Below are 22,847 nucleotides of genomic sequence, written 5' to 3'. Positions count from 1 at the left end.
TGTCCGGTAGCGACGCATGTAAATAATCAAGAAGAACATGGCAGCATGCTTTTCACGTTGCGAAAGCATTGGAAAAAATCTCTATTTGCTGCATGCTCGATAACCTATGCTTTCCACTACGGCTCACAGAGATTTAGGTATTTTCGTTTTCTTGATTTTATTTTTTTCCTTCTCTCGTTGCCATTCCCGTCTTTCAGTTACATCAATATGCCTTCTTACCTGTCTTTAAAAATATAAATAAAAGTAATCACGGAAAAGGACGCGAAAAAAAAGACATAAGTGTGAGAACAGAGTAATCAAACTCGTTAGAAAAAGTACCATTAGAAGTCATTAAAAATCAACCTGAATGAATGCAATCGAAATTCCAGAGAACTTCAAAATTCCCAAACAACATTACATTACATTACATTACTCCTCCCATCACATAAGTTTTACAATACACCTTTCCCGTAATTCGTAAAACTAATGCGCGCGCATTATTCATAGTGTCCTCCCCCCCCCCCCCTTTATAAAGGGGGGGGAAATCAATTTTCCAGTTTTGAATGGGTGAGGGGGGAAAATGAAAATTTGAATAGTAAAGGGGGGAAAAAAAAGAGGGGGGAAAACATCGATAGTTGGCAAATTTGGTGGGGGGAAGTGTGAAATCACTTCAATTTTATCTCAGCAACCAAGGTCAGTCCACATGATATCATGTGATTAGATCATGATTGAAAATTAACCAATTTTCGTCTATTCTGTCTAGTATTCCTTTTGCAGCAAAATTTTACGTCTGTGTCAGGTTGAAATTTGAGAAATTTATACGGGTATATGGGGGGGAAATGATATTTTCAGAATTTTCTGGGGGGAAAGCAAAAAAGAGGGGGGACTCCATGGGATTAAGGCGGGGTCAAAATGCTTGCAACGTTACAAATCATTTTCAGAAGCTCATTTTGGGCTCAAACGAAGCGTATGACTAAGTAGAATAGGATTCAGTCTAGGCAGATGTTTTTTCATTTTGAAATTTTGCGTAATTCGTAAAAATCCTCAATTTTGCGCTATTTTGATGACGTCATAAAAATTGAAATTCTAATAACTTTTGATAGAATCATCGAAATAATTTCAAACTTTCACCAAAGATGCATTTAAATGCAAATTTTCAAAAGATTTCAAAATATTTTCAAAATGTTGATGACGTCAGCATTTTTTAAGGATTTTAGTTTTTTGGCTAAAAAGTGATGACGTCATCAAATTTTATTAAATTTTTTTCTAAATCCTAAAAACATTAATAATATGCATCTTTGGTCAAAATTTGAAATTATTTTGATAATTCTATCAGAAGTTATTGAGATTTCAATTTTTATGACGTCATCAACATAGCGCAAAATCGAGGATTTTTGCGAATTACGCAAAATTTCAAAATGAAAAAACATCTGCCTGGACTGAATCCTATTCTACTTAGTCATACGCTTCGTTTGAGCCCAAAATGAGCTTCTGAAAATGATTTGTAACGTTGCAAGCATTTTGACCCCGCCTTAATCCAGTGGAGGAAACTAAAAAACTGAAAAGTCATAGGGGGAAAAAAAAGAGGGGGGAGATTTAAAAAAATCAACAATTTGGTGGGGGGAACAAACCCTGGAGGACACTATGATTATTTTGATGCTCTCCACCGTTTGGTCTCTGGAGGTAAACAAACCCGTTTTTGCCTGCGTTCCCTTAGGGAAAGTTGGTTTTTTGAGCTTTTCTTAAGTTCTGTCGAACAAAATTCCCTCAAATTTTAGTATGTTCAATCTATTCATGATATTATACTACCCTGAAAATATTTTGCCAAAAGAAGATTGCTGTCAAAAGTTAAAGGCTGAAATCCCACTTTCCCTAACCCCTCGCAGGCAAAAACGCGTTTTTTACCTCCCAAACAATTTTATACACAACGGTGGAGCGCATATTTTCCCGGGTCATTTCTGAGAACTTTGAATTACGGGAAAGGTGTATTACGTCAGAGTAGACTACGCTCGCCACCGAAGAGGTTTATTTGGAAAGGGTAATTATATTTTATTGTTATTTTATTGAAAGTTTGTGTCAGCCTTTTTATAATGAGTGAGACATACGTTCTCTGATTAGGCCGATGAAATTTATATATGAGTTTACCGTCGGCCGCCCGCATCTCTAAAAAGCACCCGCATGAAAATTTCATTATTTTCAAAATTCATAAATTTTTCATTATTTCCATATTTCTTTACAACTACAACCTCTATCTTTGGTTAAAATCGTCTCTACGCATGTTTACACGGGTAAACAAAGAAGATTTATTACAGAAAATGCTGCCGCCCTCAATCCTACAACTGCAGTGGGCGTCCATATATCTGCCAAACCGCCCTGACCGCCATTTTAGTTTTTTGCAAAATCTAGCGCCACTCTAGCAATCGATCTTTATTTTTCGTTCGCAAAAGATGCGAAGGGTTGAAGCGAAGCAAAATTTTTTATTTTGAGAGAGCACGATTGGCAGAAATGGTGGATAAGGTGCTGTTGGGAAAATAATGAATAATGAATAATGAAATCATGCCGCATCTATTTTTGGGTAAGTTAACGACGGTAAACTCATATGTAAATTTCATCGGCCTTACGCAATTTTCATATTGACATTTTCAACGCATTTTGATGTAACTGTCTTTGGGACATTCCGGAAAACCCATCAGTCTAAACTTAAACTCCTAGCTACATTGCTATATCAGGATTAGAAACTATAGCCAGACGATCTCAATCGAACAGAATCGACGATCGAACCAGTCAAACCAAATCGAACGCAATCGACCGATTGAAATTCGATTGTCGAACGTAATCGAATCTCAATCGAATATTACCGCAATTTTCAGATTCGATTGATATTCGATTGCGTTCGATTGATGTTCGATTGCGTTCGATCGTCGATTTATTGACCCCCGGATTGTTCATCACATAATTTCTACAGGAAATCGAAAGTAATTTCATTTGGCTTGTGATGTTTGAGAGCTTGGATGTTGGGAAGCTGCAAGAATCCAGGGGATGTCAATTGAAAAATTTGATTACCAAATCAATCGAACTTAATCGAAGCCAATCGAATAATTGATTTTCGATTAGCCGAATTGATCAAACGCCAATCGAATTTCACATTTTTTTTTGATTGGATTCGATTACCGTTCAATTGGTGTTCGATTGACGTTCGATTAGTTTCGATTAGCTTCGATTGCATATACTTTCAGATTGATTCGATTAGTTTGATTAATGTTCGAAAGAAACTTTGAAGGTGAAAAAACCGATCATTACCGTCCGCACATACCCACCACCCATTTTTGCCTAAGTACCCTCCCCCCTCAGGAATTAAGCAAACATTCTTCCGCTAACTTCTTTTGGCGGGAAGGGAATTTCATGGTGGTGTTACAAAAATCTTCCAAATTTTATTGCCCCGCAAAATTTAAACCTTTTAAAGTAAAATTGAGGTTGATTGAACGTTAATCGCAGTTGATCGAACGTTAATCGAAGTTGATCGAACGTTAATCGAAGCTCGTCGAACCCGATCGAAACCAATCGAATTTCACATGTTTTTCGGTTTCGACTAGAATTCGATTGGCGTTTGATCAATTCGGCTAATCGAAAATCAATCATTCGATTGGATTCGAGTAAATTCGATTAATTTGATTGGTTCGATTGGCAATCGAACGTTCGATTGACATCCCCTGGAAGAATAAAGCCAGACAATCTCAATCGAACGGAATCGACGATCGAACCAGTCGAACAACAATCGAACCAATCGAATATTACCCAGAATTTTGACGTTCGATTGAGATTCGATTGCGTTCGACAATGGAATTTCAATCGGTCGATTGCGTTCGATTTGGTTCGATTGAGATCGTCTGGCTATAGGCTAGTCTTACCTCTCTTTTATCTTTTCCTTTACAACAATACAATGCTGACAAGTTGACACAACACATGTGTACATGTACATTGACAAGTAATCCCTGAGATAAGTTTTTATAGAAATCTGTAGCAAAAACGAAAGTGGTCTCTTCTACTGATTGCTTCCCAGCGCTCCCTTGCAGCTGTTTATCAAATTTCGACCAATGAGGTTGCCACATTTCAAAGGGCCCTTCTTTTTGGCACCCATGGCCTTTTAGCGCCTTGCACGACAGGCGGCTGTAAAATTCCACCCTTCATATATTTGTTTCAATCCGTGATCCATGGTTTAGGTTTTTTCTCATCTTCAATTTACTGAAGAAAGTGGGAATTTGATGCGAGAGTTAGATTGTCAACAAAGTGCCGTAAAAAATCATTGAATAAAAGAAGAACTTTAAATCTTAAATATTTTCATTTTGAAGAATAGGTGCAAAAAAGTCTAACATAGAAAAGTTTCATTTTTCATTGCATTAATCGAAATGGGGGATTTGGAAAATTTTCTATGTTTAGTTTTTTGCACAAATCCCTGTAACTATGGGCGAGCACCCTGTTGCTAAGATGTTGGCTTTCAGTTTTCAGATCATGGCAGATTTCGTCGAGATCTCGGGGGCATACTTTTGCAAAATGCGTCGGAAATTCCAGTATTTTTTGCCGTTTTAATTCAAGTGCCTTGGGAATACACCTTTCCCGTAAATCGTAAAACTAATGCGCACGCATTATTTTGATGCTTTCCACTGTTTGGTCTCTGGAGGTGAACAAACCCGTTTTTGCCTGCGTTTTCTTAGGGAAAGTTGGTTTTTTGAGCTTTTTTTAAGTTTTGTCTATTCATGATATTATACCACCCTGAAAATCGCTATCAAAAGTTAGAAGCCGAAAACCCACTTTCCCTTTAACCCCTCGCAGGTAAAAACGCGTTTCCTTACCTCCCAAACAATTTTAATGGTGGAGCGCACATTTTCCCAGGCCATTTCTGAGAACTTTGAATTACGGGTCTGAAGGACCTAGGTCGGAAATAAGCAATAGCCCTCCCTCCACAGTTCTCGATCAGCCATTGGAGTACCCAGTTCCTCAATCTCTAGCCCTGTTTCCCGTTTCAAAATATCAAGAAATGTGCGCTTTCTCGAGCGCCTATCAGTTTGGCTTGGCTCAAATCTTTTCATCTACTGCTCAAATTTTAGGCAATTTCTCATTTTTTTTGAAAATGTTAATTTCATTAAAAAGCGCCGGGTTATTTTTTCATGAATCACTTTGGAAGTTTTGCGGCGCATATTTTGCTTGCGAGTCAAGTAAACGATACAGCGCTTTCATTGAATTAATCTTTGATGCGCATTTTTGCGGGACACTAGTGTGACTAACTGCCTAGGGCCTGCAGGACCAAAGTAAAATTTTAAAAGTTTGAAGTTTGAGAGCATTAGACAATTAGAGTGCCATATCTTGTTTAATTTATTACAAGCTTTCCAAGCGAGACCTTTCCTAATTTTAAAATCGTTTTCAGAGCTGTTAATATGAGAGCCAAGATATTTGAAATCCTTCACAAGTTTGATATTGACACCATTCTTGGAAGTTAAAGGGAGAACATTTCCTGAGGAGCTGATAAGTTCAGTTTTTCCAGTATTGCAATAAAGACGGACTTGACTGGCCGAAGTTTCAAGTGAGTGAAGAAGACCTTCAAGATTTTGAATAGTCTCAGAAACTAAGGCAAGATCGTCAGCAAAGTCAAGATCAGTCAGAAAAAGGCCGCGATTACGCCTGCGCAGGGGAGCTTTGATTTTGATTCCCTTGTCATTAGATAAGTCAACAGAAATTCTTAAAACATAATCTAAAACAATGATAAAAAGAAAGGGAGCTAAGGTGTTACCTTGTAAAACTCCAGCATGAATATCAAAAATATCAGTGTCTTCGTCAGCTGTAATGACATTTGCTTTGGTGGAGACGTAAAGTGCCCTGATGGCTGAAATAATCTTTTCCTGAATGCTGTACAATTTAAGAATTTCAAACATTTTTACACGAGATATGGAATCAAAGGCTTTTTTAAAGTCCACAAAGCAAATAAAAGCATCTTTGTTAAGTTTTTGCATTTCTTCCAAAATACGCCTGATGGCTAAAATCTGTGTAAGAGTACTTCTTCCCTTCCGAAAACCATTTTGGTTTTTCCTTAGAAGAGGATCAAGGACCCGGAGCGGTACGTTTTAAAAGAAGTTTATTGTATATTTTGGCGGCGATAGGCATAAGAGTGATGCCTCTGTAGTTAGATGCTAAGGTCAAATCACACTTTTTTGGAACTGGAATGATACCACCAGTTAACCAAGCAGAAGGGGGAGTTAGAAACTCAAATGTGTGATTACAAAAATCAAGACGGGATCTTTCCAAAGCAGAGTTGGAATACATCACATAGAACAAAAGAAAATAGCAAAAGTTTAAAGGAATTACCCATAGCCACCATTTTTGCAACCATAGGTAATCACAATTTTTCGGAAATGGGAATCCTCGTATCGAATGAAGCATCTTCTGAAAATTTCCTTCTTACCCATAAATGCGAAAATGAAAAACGAAGAAGCTTTCGTTTTCTGATCGTCTTTTTAATCTGGCATGAAGTGTTATGAAATTCCTTATAGAAAGACACATTCTCCTACGAAGAGGTGTTTCAAAAAAATAACATAGAAAAAATTTGTTATTTTGATGATACAATGCTTTTATCCATCAATAGAAGTCGGAAGCGTGATATCATAGTTGAAGTAATGAAAATTATTGTTTCAATACTGACAGTTTCATGTCTTATTCAAACAATCCTCAGTTGAAAATAAATTTTATAAAAACTAAAGTTCCGTTGCTCTTACAAAAACATAACATTGCAGGGTCTTTGTCAAAAATTGACGTCATTTTAGTCCTTGGTGTCGTGAACTTTTAAAGTGAACTTGTTCACGTGGCGGCATTTTGTAATCAGTTCATTTCTAGAATTCAAAAGCTTGTCAGGGTTCGGAAATTTAGCGATTTCAAGTTTCTCCGCGAGACAGAGTGAGCATTTCAGTGACCATTTCAGTGACCAACGGTTGAACGGTGGTTTTCCATGTGATTTTTGGCGATAGGTTTTTTAGTTTTAACCTCTCCTTTTCGTAGCGGTGGTTTGCGAAAGAAGAATTGTGGTTTGCTTACGGTTATTTGTACGATTGTTATTTGCGATATTAGGATTGTAGGATAGCTGGATGTTGTAACCACCATCTTTCAGTGCCTTTTCATACGGCTTTGTGTTCTTTCGATGAATGGTTAGACAGTCTTTGTTCGATAGTTTTCGGGATTTGCTTGATCACGTTCGGTGGATGGTTTGACTGTTTGTTAAATGTATTGAATCTTGTTGTCTGGTTTTGAGTACGGCTTGAAAGTTCCGTCATTCAAATTGAACGTAACGTCCAAGTAGTTAACAACTTTCTTGTTGCATTCAATCACAATTTCCAGTCCGTCCCCGTATTCATGGAACTTCGACTGCAGATCCTTTTTGATTCGTTCGGATTTGTTGCCATTAACATTTCTGAAAACTGAAGGACCATCGTCACGGTAGAGTCCCAAGTTGTTAATGTCGTACGTTTCACTTAATTTATGCTGTAAATAGATTCCAGCTAGCTCACAAACTTTAGCACCGTCGAACGCACCCATGGTTACGTCAAACAGGTTACCATTTTTTTCATCCAGGTGGATTTTGTGCGTGGTTGATAATTCTAACGTCTTTTGCTGACAGATTAGTGATGGTTTTGGCAAATTCGATAGCGTTGGATAGAAGATTTTTAGAGATCGACGGATAAAAGTCCTTTATGTCAAACACTATGAATTTGTGGTTCTTTTTATCAGGTAATGCTTTGAACCATTCGATAGCCTCATTGGTGTTCTTCCATTGGTTTATTTTGAGTTCGTTTTTTACCCTATCGAGGATCAATTTTGCGAGCTCATCTCAACATAAACCAATGGAAGAACACCAATGAGGTTATCGAATGGTTCAAAGCAATACTTTTGATTGTTTGAATAAGACATGAAACTGTCAGTATTGAAACAATAATTTTCATTACTTCAACTGTTATGAAAAAAATTGTTAAAAAGTATTTCATTTTATCTTATAACAATTTCGTAAACTATGTCACAACCACCTCCACTGATGCACAAGTTACCATCAACTGCTCTAACTTGGGACAATTTTTGGTCAAAACATGGAACTGTTGATATCTGGCCTGTATTTTCACTTACTATTAAATCTCTTTGACAACAAATTTGTTTTGATAACTCCATCCTTTTTGGACCTACCTTAAGGTAGTGTCCTATAAATTAACCCGTGTTCGTTAGTTAGTTCGTTAGTACGTTAGTTACCAACTTTTCTCGAGATTGGCTCATTCAATTTTTCTGATTTTTTGCACAAAGGTGCATTACTACCGGGTGACCCACGAAAAAGTTCAGACGTTTCTCGACGTCTTGAGGCCGAACAAATGTCCCAAAGTGCTTGGAGTTTAGATATTTAGAAAGTAGATATCCTAACTTAAAATTTGAGCTATCACTTTTCAAATTTGACCAATTTGTTCTCTACTTATGAGCTTTTAAAGTCAAAATTCACTTTTCGGAAAGTGCAAAAAACACGTAAAAAAGGGGTATCAAATTTGGTATTTTTAGACGTTTTTGATATACAGTTTTTGAAAAAAATCTGAAAAATCTACAAAAGCGCCAATTTTTATAAAAACTAGTCTTGTTTTAAACAAAAATTACTTTTAAAGGTGTTTTTATTAATAATTAATGTCATAAAACTCGTTAAATAAGTCAATTTGTAAGTGATTTTCTAATTGATTGCATAAATTTAATACCTCTTTTTTACGTGTTTTTAACACTTTCTGAAAAGTGAATTTTGACTTTAAAAGCTCATAAGTAGAGAACAAGTTGGTCAAATTTAAAAGGTGATAGCTCAAATTTTAAGTTAGGATATCTACTTTCTAAATATCAAAACTCCAAGCACTTTGGGACATTTGTTCGGCCTCAAGATGTCGGGAAACGTCTGAACTTTTTCGTGGGTCACCCGGTATAAACCCTCGAATGTGACGGAGCCCGATTTTCGAAGAAAAAAAATTTTCCGGCCGGTAGAACCGGAAATTTCCCGAAAAAGCGTTTTTTTGAGATTTTCTCGAGATTTTATCATTAGTTTTTTGAGATTTTTTGCGCATAGATGCACATTAGTACTGCCGAAAAGGTGTCGAAAACCGTTTGCGGAAAAAAAAAATTTCCGGTCTGTAGAACCGGAAATGTGCCGGAAATCGTCGTTTTTTCACATTTCCGTCACGTTTTTTCAACTTATTTAATTGTTTCTTTTCAGAAAAATGTTCTTTATGATGATGCCCAAAACTTAGCATCGTTTGATTTCCAAAAAAATCATCCTTTGAATCCGGAACTCCTTAAAAATCGCCGGAACAGCCGAAAACCGGCGTAAAACGGTTTTCCTTCATTTTTTCAACTTATACTCGACAGATTTTCATGATTTTTTGCACAATGATGTAAAATGGCAATGCCCACATTACTTCCATTAAATTCTAATTATTCGTTTTATAAATAGGTAGGTCCATTAAAGTATTAATTGTTAACTTTTTTGTTTACATTTAAAATGACTGGACGCCAATTAGAGAATTAGAGAGTGTGTAACTTGCCGCACGAGTGATGTTAAACGCTCCATCGTTTTGCCACTTATTTGTTCTTCTTCGTTCCAGAGACTCGCGTGTGTTCCACTACAGATTTTTTTCATAATTTCGATTAAAAAGCCTACTCAATGCAAAATCGAATTTGTGTATTTTATAATTTCCCGTTTGCATTGACTCAAATTAATGACTTTGGGGGTTCGGTGAAATGATGGCCAAATTGCCATCCCATGATTTGTCAGATAGTTAGAGCAGTTGAAGGTACATCCTCAGGGCTGCAAATAATAATATTTTCAGTCAATCGGACATCATGTCTGACAGAGATGAAATCCTGTCTGTCAAACTCAAAATCCTGTTGGTCATTCAGTGTATATTTTTTCTAAAATTATGCAGTCTTGAAAGTTACGGAGAAAGCGAGTAGGTCAAATAAAAGTGTCCTTGGAACAATTGATTACTGTAACAGAGAAATTGATTTGATAAAAGTTAACTTAGAAACACCCTTGAAAGTTACGAAGATAGCGAGTCAATAAAAAAGTGATTTTAGAAGCACCCTTGAAAGTTACAAAGAAAGCGAGTCGATAAAAGTGATCTTAGAAATACCCTTGAATTGAAAGTTACGAAGAAAGCAAGTTAACAAAAGTGATATTAGAAAAACTCTTGAAAGTTACGAAGGAAGCGAGTTGATTAAAGTGATCTTAGAAACAAAGAAAATTATGAAGAAAGCAAGTCGATAAAAGTGATCTTAGAAACAACCGTTAATAAAATTACTAGCTCAATTAAAGTAAACTTTAGAAACACTTTTGAAAGCTACAAAGGAAGCGAGTATTAAAAGAATAGGCTAAGTAAGAGACAGTGGTATAAGAGATTTATTTTCAACTCTCAGATTAATGGTTTATTCCACTTTTCATTTGGACATCATGACCGACACAAAAGATTTTCAGTTGGTCAAATGGCTTTTTCAGTCGGACATTGACCAATGACCAACGCTTATTTGCAGCCCTGCATCGTGGAATCCAAGGACTGCGTTGACGCGGTCAAGTTTACAGTTTAAATGACTCCTAGACTAAGGGAATTGTGGGTAAAGTACCTAGGCATCTCTGAAAGTTTAATAGGTAACCTGTAGTTGATATCTTTGAAGACAAATATTAATATTGTGAAAAAGACAAAAGAAAAGGGCGGAAGAAAAAGACGAAAGAAAACATGCCATATGCAGCCATTCCATTACCTATTGTGTATAAATCCATTCTATGGATTCCTGTTTTTATGAGGTTACAAGAGATAAAGCTTTTTCTTTCTGTCTAGAATTATACAATCATATCTCCGCAATGTTATCAAATTGATTGCGCAAGGAATTAGTGGATACTAGGAAAGATTACACTAAGGCTGGACTTAAAAAAAAAAAATTTATTGCCATTTTAAAGAATATTTTTTTTCCTTCAAAAACTTCAAACAATAAAAAATCAAAACTCGTATCTTGTTTGTCTCGAGCATAAGAATCGTATATTCCCTGCTAGCACTTCTGTTTTTTATTCAAAATTATCTTAATGTAAACAAACTGTTAACCCTTCCATGGACGAAAATTTCATATATCGCCAAAATAAAAAAAAATTCCGACTGATCGACCCACCTTCAAAATCTAGGGTCGGGTGACGGCAAACCAACAATTTATTAAGCCCAGCCTAAATGAAAGATAGTATATGTTTAAACAACTTTTAAATAGTGACATTTTATTGGCTTCTTCACTTCCAATATTTTCGAATATAATAGAATATACAGGCTATATATTTCCAAAATTGATGTCACACAACAAATTTGTTGACAATTGAGCATCTTCTTTTTGACGTTACGTCACAAAATAAATTTATAATGAGTTATATAAGTTATATAATTTATTATAAGTTAACACCTTTGAAAAAAAACTACTAAGAAACCAGATTTATGAGCTTATATGCTGGAATTATGTTGGAAAGCGAGTATTTTTTCAGGGATGAAAGGATAATAAACCATTTATTTGGATGTAGGAAAAACAATAAAAGTTCAAATTATTCCAGATTATGAATGACATGTCTCAAATGGACTTTTATTCCCATAATTCATTTCCAAAGTTGATGCTGGTTGATGGTATATTTGAAATCTAAAGGACAGAAGTTCCTGAGGGGGGTATTTTACATGCTGGTTATTAAATAAATAACTAAATAACCATAAGACAAACTTTATCTATACCAGTTTAGACTACCAAACTCCTTGCACAAATGATGTAAATTCCTTAAAAATATTAAAAATTCGGTTACGCTTCCTTTTTGAAATTCTCAGACCATTGCTAACCCCATTATACATGGGGTACAACTATTTAGAGTAAGCACATCATGGTCTTTATTACATTTTGGTCATCTTTGGTATTAGACATGCAGACTGCGTCATTTGAAAATCCATTATGGGGTGTGATTAATTGCACAGACATTTTAGGTGCATTTGGAGATGTACGCCTGCTATTGCACGCCTAAAATGATGCAGCCTGACATTGAAGCCATTCTCTTTTGACAAATTTGAACTTCTTTTTTAACTTTGCTTTTCTTTTAGGGAATATCTCACAAGAAGGAAGTACTTTTTCGCTGCACAGGTTTGTTATTTAAAAGTTTTTCATCATCTTTCTTCATCTCTCATTAACACAAACACTTTTTGAACCTACCCCGGTAGAGGTCCTATAAATAACTGTTGTCCGTTCGTTCTTCTGTTCGTTATGAGCTTTTCTCCAGATTGGCTCATTCAATTTTTCCTATATTTTGCACTTGGGTAAATTTCAGCCAATAAACGGCTAAAAAAGGGTGAAATATTGAATCATTAATATTTTTTTTTCTGAGTTTTTGCATGAAAGTAGGGTACCACCATCATCATTAAAAGATGGTTGAAGCAGATTTTCAAAAAAGAATTTCTTCGCCTCAAAAATTGAATATTTATCCTAAAGAATTACACTTTATAAGCATACGTTAATGTTTTAGCCAAATTACTCAATTTTTTAATGAGATAGGTATTCTTTTCCTTTCAATCTTTCTGTAAAGCCCGAAGGGCTAGATGTTGTGCTTTAACCCTATTATTATCAGCCTTTCTTGGGTTTTGTATTCTCAAGGGGGGGGGGGTGTTTTCCACCAGCCTTGCATAACTTTTGATCTAGAAAAGATACGGACTTGAAACTTGGCAGAAATGTTCTCTACCACAAAAGGAGTTCATAGAAAGAAATTTGGGTTGATGACGTCATCATAAAGATGACGACGTCATCACAAAGTTTCACAATTATCGCTGACCAATGAAAAAGCACTATCAATAAAATGGCAATTAAAGTTGAACGAATGGAGATTTTTCGATACTGTTTTGAATTTCTAAAAGCAAAAAAGAATATCTTTAACATATTTGCCGGTTTTTAACATACTAATAACCTGTCAAAATTTGAAGTCAGTTGGATGCCCAGATCAAAAGTTATGCTAAATTTAAGATTTTAGAATTTTACAGGGTTTTAGCTGGATTTTATGATAAGCCTGTACAAAAGAAGTCATAAAACTTGATATGGTCGGTGTATAATTGTAAAATTTGGTATACATCCTGCTAATAGGATTATATTAAAAGTCAGAAACTTTCAGAGTGTTAAAAAAAAAATTTAATGAGCTATTAGCAAAAGAGTGCCAGCCTGGTGGAAAACACCCTCTCCCCCTGATAAAAATAGGGTTAAGCTCTTCCAAGCAAAAAAAGTAAGTATCGCAAAAAAACATCACTGCTATTGTTTTCAAAACCCGTAAAGCTTCTTATTGGTCATGTATTGTCACGTGACCCAGGTAGGATTTCCTACCTAGCCTCTGCACACTTTTCAGCCACACTTTTCAACACGCCCATTGGGCTTTATAAGTCTATGATACCACCCCAATGGGCACGAAGGACAATCAATGATGAAAACAAACAACTAATTTTAATAAATCGTCACTATTTGTGTTCCGAATGATTGTTTTAACGATCATAGATCACGTAGATATCAATTATATGTGTGTTAAATGCATAACCAGGCAGGTCCATAAAAGTATCACTTGTTGTAACATTAAAACCACAACAGCAGCAAGTTTGACCAATGATTAAAGGTGTGTTAGACGCAACATTTTCTGCCATTGCATTTCTAAAAATAGCAAATGTTCTAGCAAATGTGAGCAAATTTTCACATGTTATGAAAAAAATTTGAATTGAGATATCTTTCATAACTTTTTCATCAAAGAAGCGCCACCCAAATTTCTTAAATGTTAGTAGGAAATGTTATCTGTAACAACTATTAAGATTTTTGCTAAAATTTTTATTTCAGAAATTTTTTAAAAATGTGGAGAGAAAATGTTGCGTGTAGCATGGCCTTTTAGGCCTTTAAGTTTCTTTACTTTATTCATGACTATAGTTATTCTATAGACTTTTCGGCATATAATGACTAACCTACAGGCATCCTTTTTTTAGAATTATGGAGAGGCATTTATAAGCCCTCTAGACAAGCCAAGAAGACTATATGTCGTTTTGAACCCAGCTGCAAGTAACAGGTAAGTTTGATAAATTAATTCATTAAACCACTTCCTTTTTAATAGGGATATAAACCAGGTGCTTTTAAGTTTTACAATATAGATATTTCTTACTGATCTTGCCGAACTATCTTATTACACGAATATTACTAGTCAAGTATTCAACGTCCTTGAAATTAACACGGATTTTATTTGCTTTTTCAAGGACACCACGGCTGGTTTTAATTAAGGGGGTTTTTATTAACACAAAATTTTTCAATTCGTGTCAATAAAATGACTAGTAATATTTGTGTAATAAGATATTGTCTAACTATCAAGCTATCTATTGAAAAAGATTTACTCTATGCCATTATGAAGTTTTTCAAAATCACCAAAATATTTTTAATACCAAAGATGTAAATCGAAGAGAGTGAGTGATCAAAAAGAAATTTTGTTAAATCTTTTGCTGACGTCAGCACTTTTTATCAAAAACGGATTCTTGCAATGATAAAGAGTGAAGATTTAAAGATTTTAGGTTTTATAAGTTTGAGTGACGAAAATTATACACCTTTTCTAAAACAACTTATATCGCTTTAGAAAGGCCAAGAAGTTATTTCAAACAAATGCAGCCCCATTATTTTATTTAGCTGGTATTGACGTCACTTACATCCAGGTAAAAGTTTTTGCTATCGGTTCAAAGTATTTTATACTTCTCCTTTCCACTTCTCTTTTAATGTTAATAATGCCAAATAAAACTCAAGTTCAATGAGAAAGAAAAGACCATGTCATAATTCTAAACATTTTTACCTACTGCCAAATTAGTACTGAAAGTGATTTTGATGCAAACCTCGAAAAATATCAAAATATTACTATGGATTTCCTCTTATTTCAGACTGACTATGAAGGGCATGCAAAAACAATAGTAAATTATTTTGATCCCACTATTGATGGTATTGTTGTAGTTGGAGGGAATGGAACAATTCAAGAGGTATGTTCTCATTCCATGATTTTCCCATGAAAATTTTAAAATATTACGTTGTTGCCCTGGTATAATGTAGACTATTTATTTGTTTGTTTCTTCTATCTTTATAACCCAAAATGGTATTATCTATTACTGTAGCATTAGCATTTTTGATGAGAAAGCAATAGTGAAGTCACTTAAATTCTCAACTTCAATTAAACTAGGATAAAAAAAAGCTTGTCTATTTATGTCTCAAAACTTTAGGGCAGTCTTGAGACCTCAGATTTTGCTGTAAATTTAAAATATTTCACATTGAAAAGCTGGAATTTTTCATTAGATTGCACTTTCCCCAAGAACCTACAAAAAAGTTAGCCCAACCCTTTTTTTTAATTTTTCTTGTTTTTGTTTGAAGCCTTCTCTATCCTTCTAGGCTTTCAAACAAAATGCAAAATCCTTTAGAATTGACCTTTTGCATATTAAATTTTAACATTATTTTGTTTTTGCATAGGTTGTGACAGGAATCATGAGGCAGGATGAAAAGGTATTATTTTCCTAGCATAAACAGCGGAGGCTCAATGTAATTAAACGAAGAGAACTTTGTTGAAGAGTTTCTTTTACATAATTTCACCACTAGTTTTGTTTTTATTTCAGAACCCAGTCATCAACATTCCAGTGGGCATCGTACCAACTGGGGAACAAAGCAATGCGCTATTCAAAAGATTGTTCGGTTCAGATGTTATCAATGTTAAGTGAGTAGTTTCTCTTCGCTAGCCACAAGTAAATCTAGGCAGGTTAATTAAATGAATAATAAAAATTTAATTCTTCTACAATTTTCAGCACATTGTCACTCTTTTTTCTTTGGAGAAAATAAGTTCTTTTTCTAGCCTAGAAATTAAAACTTTAGCAATAACTTTGGTGTTTATTGTACTGTCATTAACTTCTTTTCTTTGTCACAGAGCTATATGTGAATCTGCGATGGCTATCATTCAAGGTCAAAGTTCTCTGTTTGATGTTGTTGAAGTAAAGGTAAATTTTATAATTAAAAGTTTTGAATTTTCCGTTATGTAGAAAATTATGTCTATCCATTGTAACTAAACCAAACCCACTTTTTTACGCCTTTAGACGGATCAGAAATCAGTTTTTGCACTGAACAGTATTCATGTGGGATTACATCAGCAAGTGAAAGAAAGATTGGACGAGTAAGAATTATTAATCCCTTGTTAAAATATCATAAGTGTTGTTATGTTAAGATTTTTATTAAAGGTTTTCAGATTCAAAACTATAACTTTAAAGGTCTTTGAAGTACTGGTGTAATAGGTTAGGCAGGGTTAGGACTGAATTATGGAACTGAATTTCTCCTTCTTTCAGTGGCAAGTATTGGATTTTGGGCCCATTAAAAAGATACTTTGCTTGTGGCTGGAAGACGATAAAGGTGAGAACTTTTGGATTTGCACATATAAGGTTTGTTTAGGAACTATCTTTCAGGAATTCATTGTTAGTTTTGATTTGGTCTACTTTTAGATGATCTTGTTTTCAAATCAAACCAACTTATTTCATCATTTATAAAATATTTCATTAATCTTTATAAACTCTATGACATCATTTCTACGACCAATCTGTCTGAGACTTTATTTTAGTCTTTTCACTCATTTTATGGTGGGGTCTGCTTAATCCTAAAGAATTTCGTCTTCTAAAAGAAGCTTTATTGCGCTGGTCTTTTAAGGATAACTTTGGAATTTTTTTCTAGAAGGCCCTGTCTTAAAAAGAGGTCTAAAACTTATGAACCCCAAATTTCTAGCCTGGTATATATTTCATTTTCATACTCGAGTTTTTCAATTTCATTAAAGAAAAATTTCTTGACAATTGAAAGTCAAACTTTTATAAAAAACGTGTACCTAGTTACTTTTGATATACTGAAAAAGGACGAAATCAACTCCTCAGTATTTGTAATTTTTTTAGTAAGGCCTAGTGGTGAAAATAAGGCAGCCTTTTTGTAACCTTTTTTATCAGAACAGATAGGGAAAGAGGCATGGGAAATAAAATTAACAAAACTATTTTTTCAAGCTTCGCATTTAGATTATTTTCTTTCTTTTTCCTAATTAAAGTAATCCCCGCCAGATAGGCTCGCTATGTTACTATATTATCATCTTCTGTTTCCAGAATTGGCCTCCGATCGAAAACGGTATTTCAGTCACGTGTAATAAATGCTCGCCTTTAAGCAGTGCAACGCCCCAAGAACAACCAAACAGTCATCTGAGTAAAGCTGCTTGCTACACAGATAAAAAACTAACTCAAAAGGAGTCAGTAGGATCAAACAAAATTACCACCTGTGGTTTAAGTGTATGGCTGACGGAGCTAGATCAAGTAAGGCGATTTTGTTTTCAAAACCAAGACCATCTTTTGGGCTCTTTTTTTTCTTTTTGTTTCAAAATAAAATTACTATAAAGTAAGGCTATTGTTTTATTGGGTATTGTTTTAAATACTGTTTAATAAACGGGCCCACTGCCATTAGTCAAGTTTTTCAGCTACAACCCCTGGGTTGTTACAACTCTATTTGTTTATATCCTCTGTTGTCAAATGAAGTCCTTCATTTTTCTGTCAAAAGCCTGGCTTTAGAGGACATATCTCCTACTATTTGCTTGCAAAGTGTTTTAAACAAAAAAATAATTTTCTGCCCGTCGCGCGCCGGGCGAGTACATTGTTTGGAAAATAATTTATTAATTTTTCTTTGTCAGCGTGAGAAGCACGCCTCCTTCCTATACAATATAGTCTCTTCAACTCGAACCTCTATAACTCGAATGTCTCCTGAACTCGAATAAGTTTTTTGTTCCGTTCAGTTAACAATGTCTCATAATTCCTACTCCATAACTCGAAATTTCCTTTTGACTCGAACAAATTTGTGTTCACTGTCCGGATTCGACTTATAGAGACTCCACTGTACCACAAAGAAAAAAAATATTTAATTGTTTTTAAGTAAGAAGGAGGAGAACGTTGTTTTTCCTTTTGTTTTAAAGATGCTGTATAAGTTAATGTTAAATCATGATCTCAAAATAAGAATTTCCTGATATCGTTCGGAACATTGAGTTTAAAGTAAACGAAATTTTTTTATCTTCAATCCAAAATCCGTGTCGTTTTCACAAACGCCAAATTGAGTTAAATCGTATTACCATATTTCGAAAATGAGCCCTGTAGAAATGAATGAAGCGCTTTATTCAATCCGCTCTTTAAATTTTTGACCATAATATAATTCCAAATATTTGGAAATCTTAGAAGGCTTCACTTTTTATGCTTTGAATGTTTTTAGATTACATTCTAGTCCTTCAAGTTTTAAAGATCTAAATTGATATTAAATGTTTTGACTTTTACTTGTGAAATTTCATTTGCTGCAACAGTGGTTTTCGAGTATGATTTGGTTGACGCAGGTCATGATAAAGACGATCATAATCTAATTATTTAAATAAAATGACTTATAAAAAAATTACATAAAAATATTTTAAACCAAAAATTAAAACTCTATCAATTAAAAATATAACATTTTATTTACATTATAATTTACAAGTAGTAAGAGATATTTATATAAATTTGTTTCTTTCTTTTTGTTAGAGGTCATCATTCACGGTTCAATACAACGCTGACGAAGTTTCGAAAACTGAATTCATACAACATGGGTATGTCATTGAAAAAAATCTTGCATTCAAGCTGATTTGAAACTTCGGATATTATACATTACATCCTTGTCTTTTCTCTTTGGAAGTGCCTATGACACTCCTGTTTGTAACGATATTTAGTGTTTCCTTAGTGATGTTATTTTTGAATTTTTATTATTTCCTTTTTTCAGCGCTCAATGGATCAAAAACAAATATAAACATACACCTGCAGGTAACTTCAGATTACTGTCATTTTTGTTTGAATTCTATCATTGTAAGTATTTCGAGCAACTTTACGATGCATAACATGATTGTTATGAAACTCATGACAACTGCTTTTTTTTGTAGAGTACAAATTCAAGCGACCTAGTCCTTTTTGAATTGAAAAGTGAAAAAAAAACTTAGTTTTCTGGAAGTCTGATTCAAATAGCTTCATTTAGACTTTTTGGCCTACCTAATGATATCTTAAAGATCAGTTTCCTTATAACCTCGTGCTGTTTAAAGCCTACACAAAGATGTCATTTCCTAGTTGCATGTTATTTGTTTTGCAATTAAGGATGAGCTAATGAGGTCACTAATTGCCCTTAACTCCATTAAATTTGCTAATAACGTTTCATGCTGAGAAGCACTAATCGTGTTTCAGTTTTTGTTTCAACCTGAGATAAACAACTTTTTTTGTTTTGTTGACAGATTTCAATTCTTATATTTCCGTGTGTAAGATTTGTATGAACGAGATTTTTCTTTTTGACTCTCCTAGCAACCTGTTAATCTCAGAATGCGCCGTTATTTTGAAATACGATTAGACCTTTTCTTTTCTCGTACACATTATTCAAACAATTAATTCTCAACAGCCAATTTCGATGAGAAATTTTGAACCAGCCAAAATTTTGCATAACATAAAAGCTGTAAGAAGTTTACGAGTTTTTGATAAGTAGTTACTCATACATCCCAAAACAAACAAACAAACAACAGTGTTTTCACAGACGTGAGCAATACATGTAACCACAAGTGTACTCCGCGGCCGAGCAATAATGATGATGATGATACTTTTCTCCACTTTGTCGTGCTTGTATAAAATCAGCATCACATCAGTGCACAACTGCTATGCTTCGGTTGATATATGGTCAAACTTTTTAAGAGAGTTTCAACAACCTTGGTCATACCTTCTTCATCAAAAGCTGAACATTCCAGAAAACCAACTGCGTTCAAATCGTCTGCTAATTTACAACCGTCTTCGTACGAAACAAGCTTTTCATTGTCCTCGTTTAGCCTGGTATCACACTTATTCCCTATAACCAGTAGGTCGACATCTGGGCTATATTTTCGTATTTCACTTAACCATTTCGTCTTAATACTGTCGAATGTCTTGTAAGAGTTTATGGAGTATATCAAAATGATCATATCAGTGTCTTTATAAGCGATCGGTCTGTAATCGGTTTTATAACCAGATACTATTCCATCCCATAGTGTAATTCTTGTGTAAGTTTTGGATTTACTTTTAGCTTTGATTTCATATTTATTACCCATAACTTGCTCCATGAGGTAATTTGGTCCATTCTGCATGTTCTTTAACATAGAAGATTTACCAGTGTTGGAGTCACCAAGCAAAATGATTTTTCTATTGATCACTTCTCGCTTTTTTCCCATTTTGTGTTTAACCAGATTTTCAAGAGATCCAAATGAATTGATTTCTTCAAAGTTGCTTTATTGTTGTAATTGTTACTTAATGCTGAAAGTAAAATAAAAAAATAAATTTTATATCGTCAGAACTTCTTTCCAGTTTTTTATTGCTGTGGACAACACTAAAACTAGCAAGAAAATCACATGAAAATACTCTACTGATAAATTTGATAAGGAAGCAGAAAAAAACTTTTTCTAAAGCTTTGATAAGCATCATCGTCATCATCATCATTATAAAGCAGTCACTGTACTGTCTCTTAGTATTGCCACTAACAACCCTCACCAAAGCCAATCTAAATCTATGTAACAAGTTTTCGTCTCAATAGTTCCCTTGTTATCATTAGTTGTTATATCCTTTAGATATTGTCTTTCTCCTTAAGCCACAAAAGATGACGTCACTACTGCGATTTTTCTACCACAAACAACTATTCTTTTTTCATCTCCTGTACAAGAAACAGATCAAGGAGGAGATAAACACTCTTTAAAACTATTTAAAAACACTGTCTATATCAATATTATAAAGTATTCAAACCAAACAGGATCCAGGCCGAACAAGCGAGTTTTTCTCATGTCAGATTTGTTTTAGCGACTGTTAAACACACTGATGAAATATCCACAAGGAAACTGTTAAAGTTATATTGCTTTCTTGTGCTATTATTACAACGCTGATGAAAGCAATCATAATTATCCCTCATTGCATAATTAGCATACCACGTTTTCATACTTTCGATTTCGAATTAAGATAAACCGCATTACCTCTGTTTCATTTATAGCACCCTCTCTGCCTCACAATAAAGAAAATCTCGAAATAACGTCTCTATCTAGAGCTTTTGATCACCGCAACGAGAACTCAATTAGAGAGGAAAAACCAATTCATTACAGCACACTTGAATAAGAATACTCTTATCTAGGGTGCCATGTTTCATGCTGTTTTTCTTTTGATCCGTCGTGATCAAAACACCCAATTACTGTTCTCTGTATTTTTACATCTATGTAAACAGAAAAGTAGGGAGAAAAACGCAGTGTGGTTATAAATGCAGTTTTTTTCTGTTTATAAGACCACTTGTTGTGGTTTTGTTTACAGTGTATTTACTAATAGTAAGAACACTATAAAAAATCATCGTGCGATTAAATAACCTATCTATTAATAAGTGCCTAAACATTACCTCCAGCAGCTTTATATTGAGTGTAAATTCAAGTCGATTACAAGCTAAATCCTGGCTTGAGACACCTATCGAGGGTTTAAATTCCATTAGTAATCAAAGGTAACAATGCAAATCTTCTCAGGAGAGCTCGAAATACCGAATTATTAATAGAACGTTTATTTATTGAATTTGGGTCGATATTCCTCTGCAGGTCTCTCGAATTCCTCATTTAGAACGATCACCAAAACAGCTTCTTGGCTAGACCGTTTTCCAAATAACGAAATGGATCTAATTTGAGCTTTACTGCTAAACACAATGTAATGTTTTTCTTCAATAAAACTAATCTCCGCATAAATTTTCAACTTAACTTTTTTTCCAGACCATCTAAAAACAGTGATATGTGATGAGCTATCAATAACACTCAACAAAGGACAGGTATTCATTTCACTCAGCGATTCTGACATTTTATTTCATCTTGTGGACTGTCTGCGCTTTGATACCAAAAATATCAAAAAATCTTCAAGCACCATTTTAAGGAAATCTGTAATGAAATAATGTACATGATTCTCTGCTTGACCTAGTTTAAATTTTCTTAAATACAAGCTCTATATCTTTGAAGGTGCTAAGATTTGCTATTCAACTTGCCTACATAAAGATTTCACTTCTAGAAAAGATGTGAATACATTTTTTTATTATGTTAATCTTGTGCCCTGGTTTTTTTTAAACGGGTTTTTAAAGTGCTTAGCCGTTATGACAACACTTTGAAAACATTGTATACCATCCAAGAAAAATGTTTGATATTTGACTCCTTTCATCCAAATATTGACCTTATGACGTGACAAAATCGTTTACTTTGGCGTCTGGGACTTTGAAAATCATTTACCTAATCTTGGCCTTGAATAATCTTACGTCTGTGCTTACGTTTGACTGATTCGCTTGTGAAATATCAACGTAGCCCTCTAATCATCTAACTCAAAAACGTTTTAAATTATAACATGGAACGCAATGTGAAACCCGCTGTGTCAGTCACCGACTCGTTTCAAATACTGTAATACTTTCTAAAAGCTAGCTTTGAGTAAAATTTTACATGGCTGTGTAAGTCCTATAGTTCTTTCCCGGCCAAACCCGAATACCTATAATTTCTTTATACTTTTATAGGAATTGAGTTATGATATAGACGGAGAAATATACGATGGTCGACCTATTCATGTTTCTGTTTATCCAAGGAAACTGCACATGTTTGTCCCTAAGAAATAAGAATTCCCAATTCCTTCATCATTTTATAATTTAGCATTCTTATGTATAGAAATAAATTTTTAATAATCAAAGAA

The 22,847-nt window shown here is 34.4% G+C and overlaps 1 protein-coding gene across 1 annotated transcript; it reads left to right on the top strand.

The window, feature by feature from the left end:
- The first annotated feature begins 3 nt into the window (after nt 1-3).
- Nucleotides 4-22,847, top strand: LOC136818222 (acylglycerol kinase, mitochondrial-like). The gene is made up of 15 exons (XM_067074588.1): nt 4-137; nt 12,144-12,183; nt 14,046-14,125; nt 14,681-14,756; nt 14,976-15,071; nt 15,553-15,585; nt 15,696-15,793; nt 16,001-16,070; nt 16,167-16,243; nt 16,413-16,476; nt 17,205-17,408; nt 18,648-18,712; nt 18,883-18,923; nt 21,896-21,951; nt 22,675-22,847. The coding sequence occupies exons 1-15, from the start codon at nt 46-48 to the stop codon at nt 22,771-22,773; spliced, it is 1,191 nt and encodes a 396-aa protein (XP_066930689.1). The 5' UTR covers nt 4-45; the 3' UTR covers nt 22,774-22,847.

The sequence above is a fragment of the Clytia hemisphaerica genome, unplaced genomic scaffold (genome assembly GCF_902728285.1).
Source record: "Clytia hemisphaerica strain Z4C2 unplaced genomic scaffold, Clytia hemisphaerica genome assembly, whole genome shotgun sequence".
In the NCBI taxonomy this organism is placed as follows: domain Eukaryota; kingdom Metazoa; phylum Cnidaria; class Hydrozoa; order Leptothecata; family Clytiidae; genus Clytia; species Clytia hemisphaerica.
The sequence above is the reverse complement of the archived record's forward strand: the minus strand, read 5'-3'. Positions and strand labels throughout refer to the sequence as shown.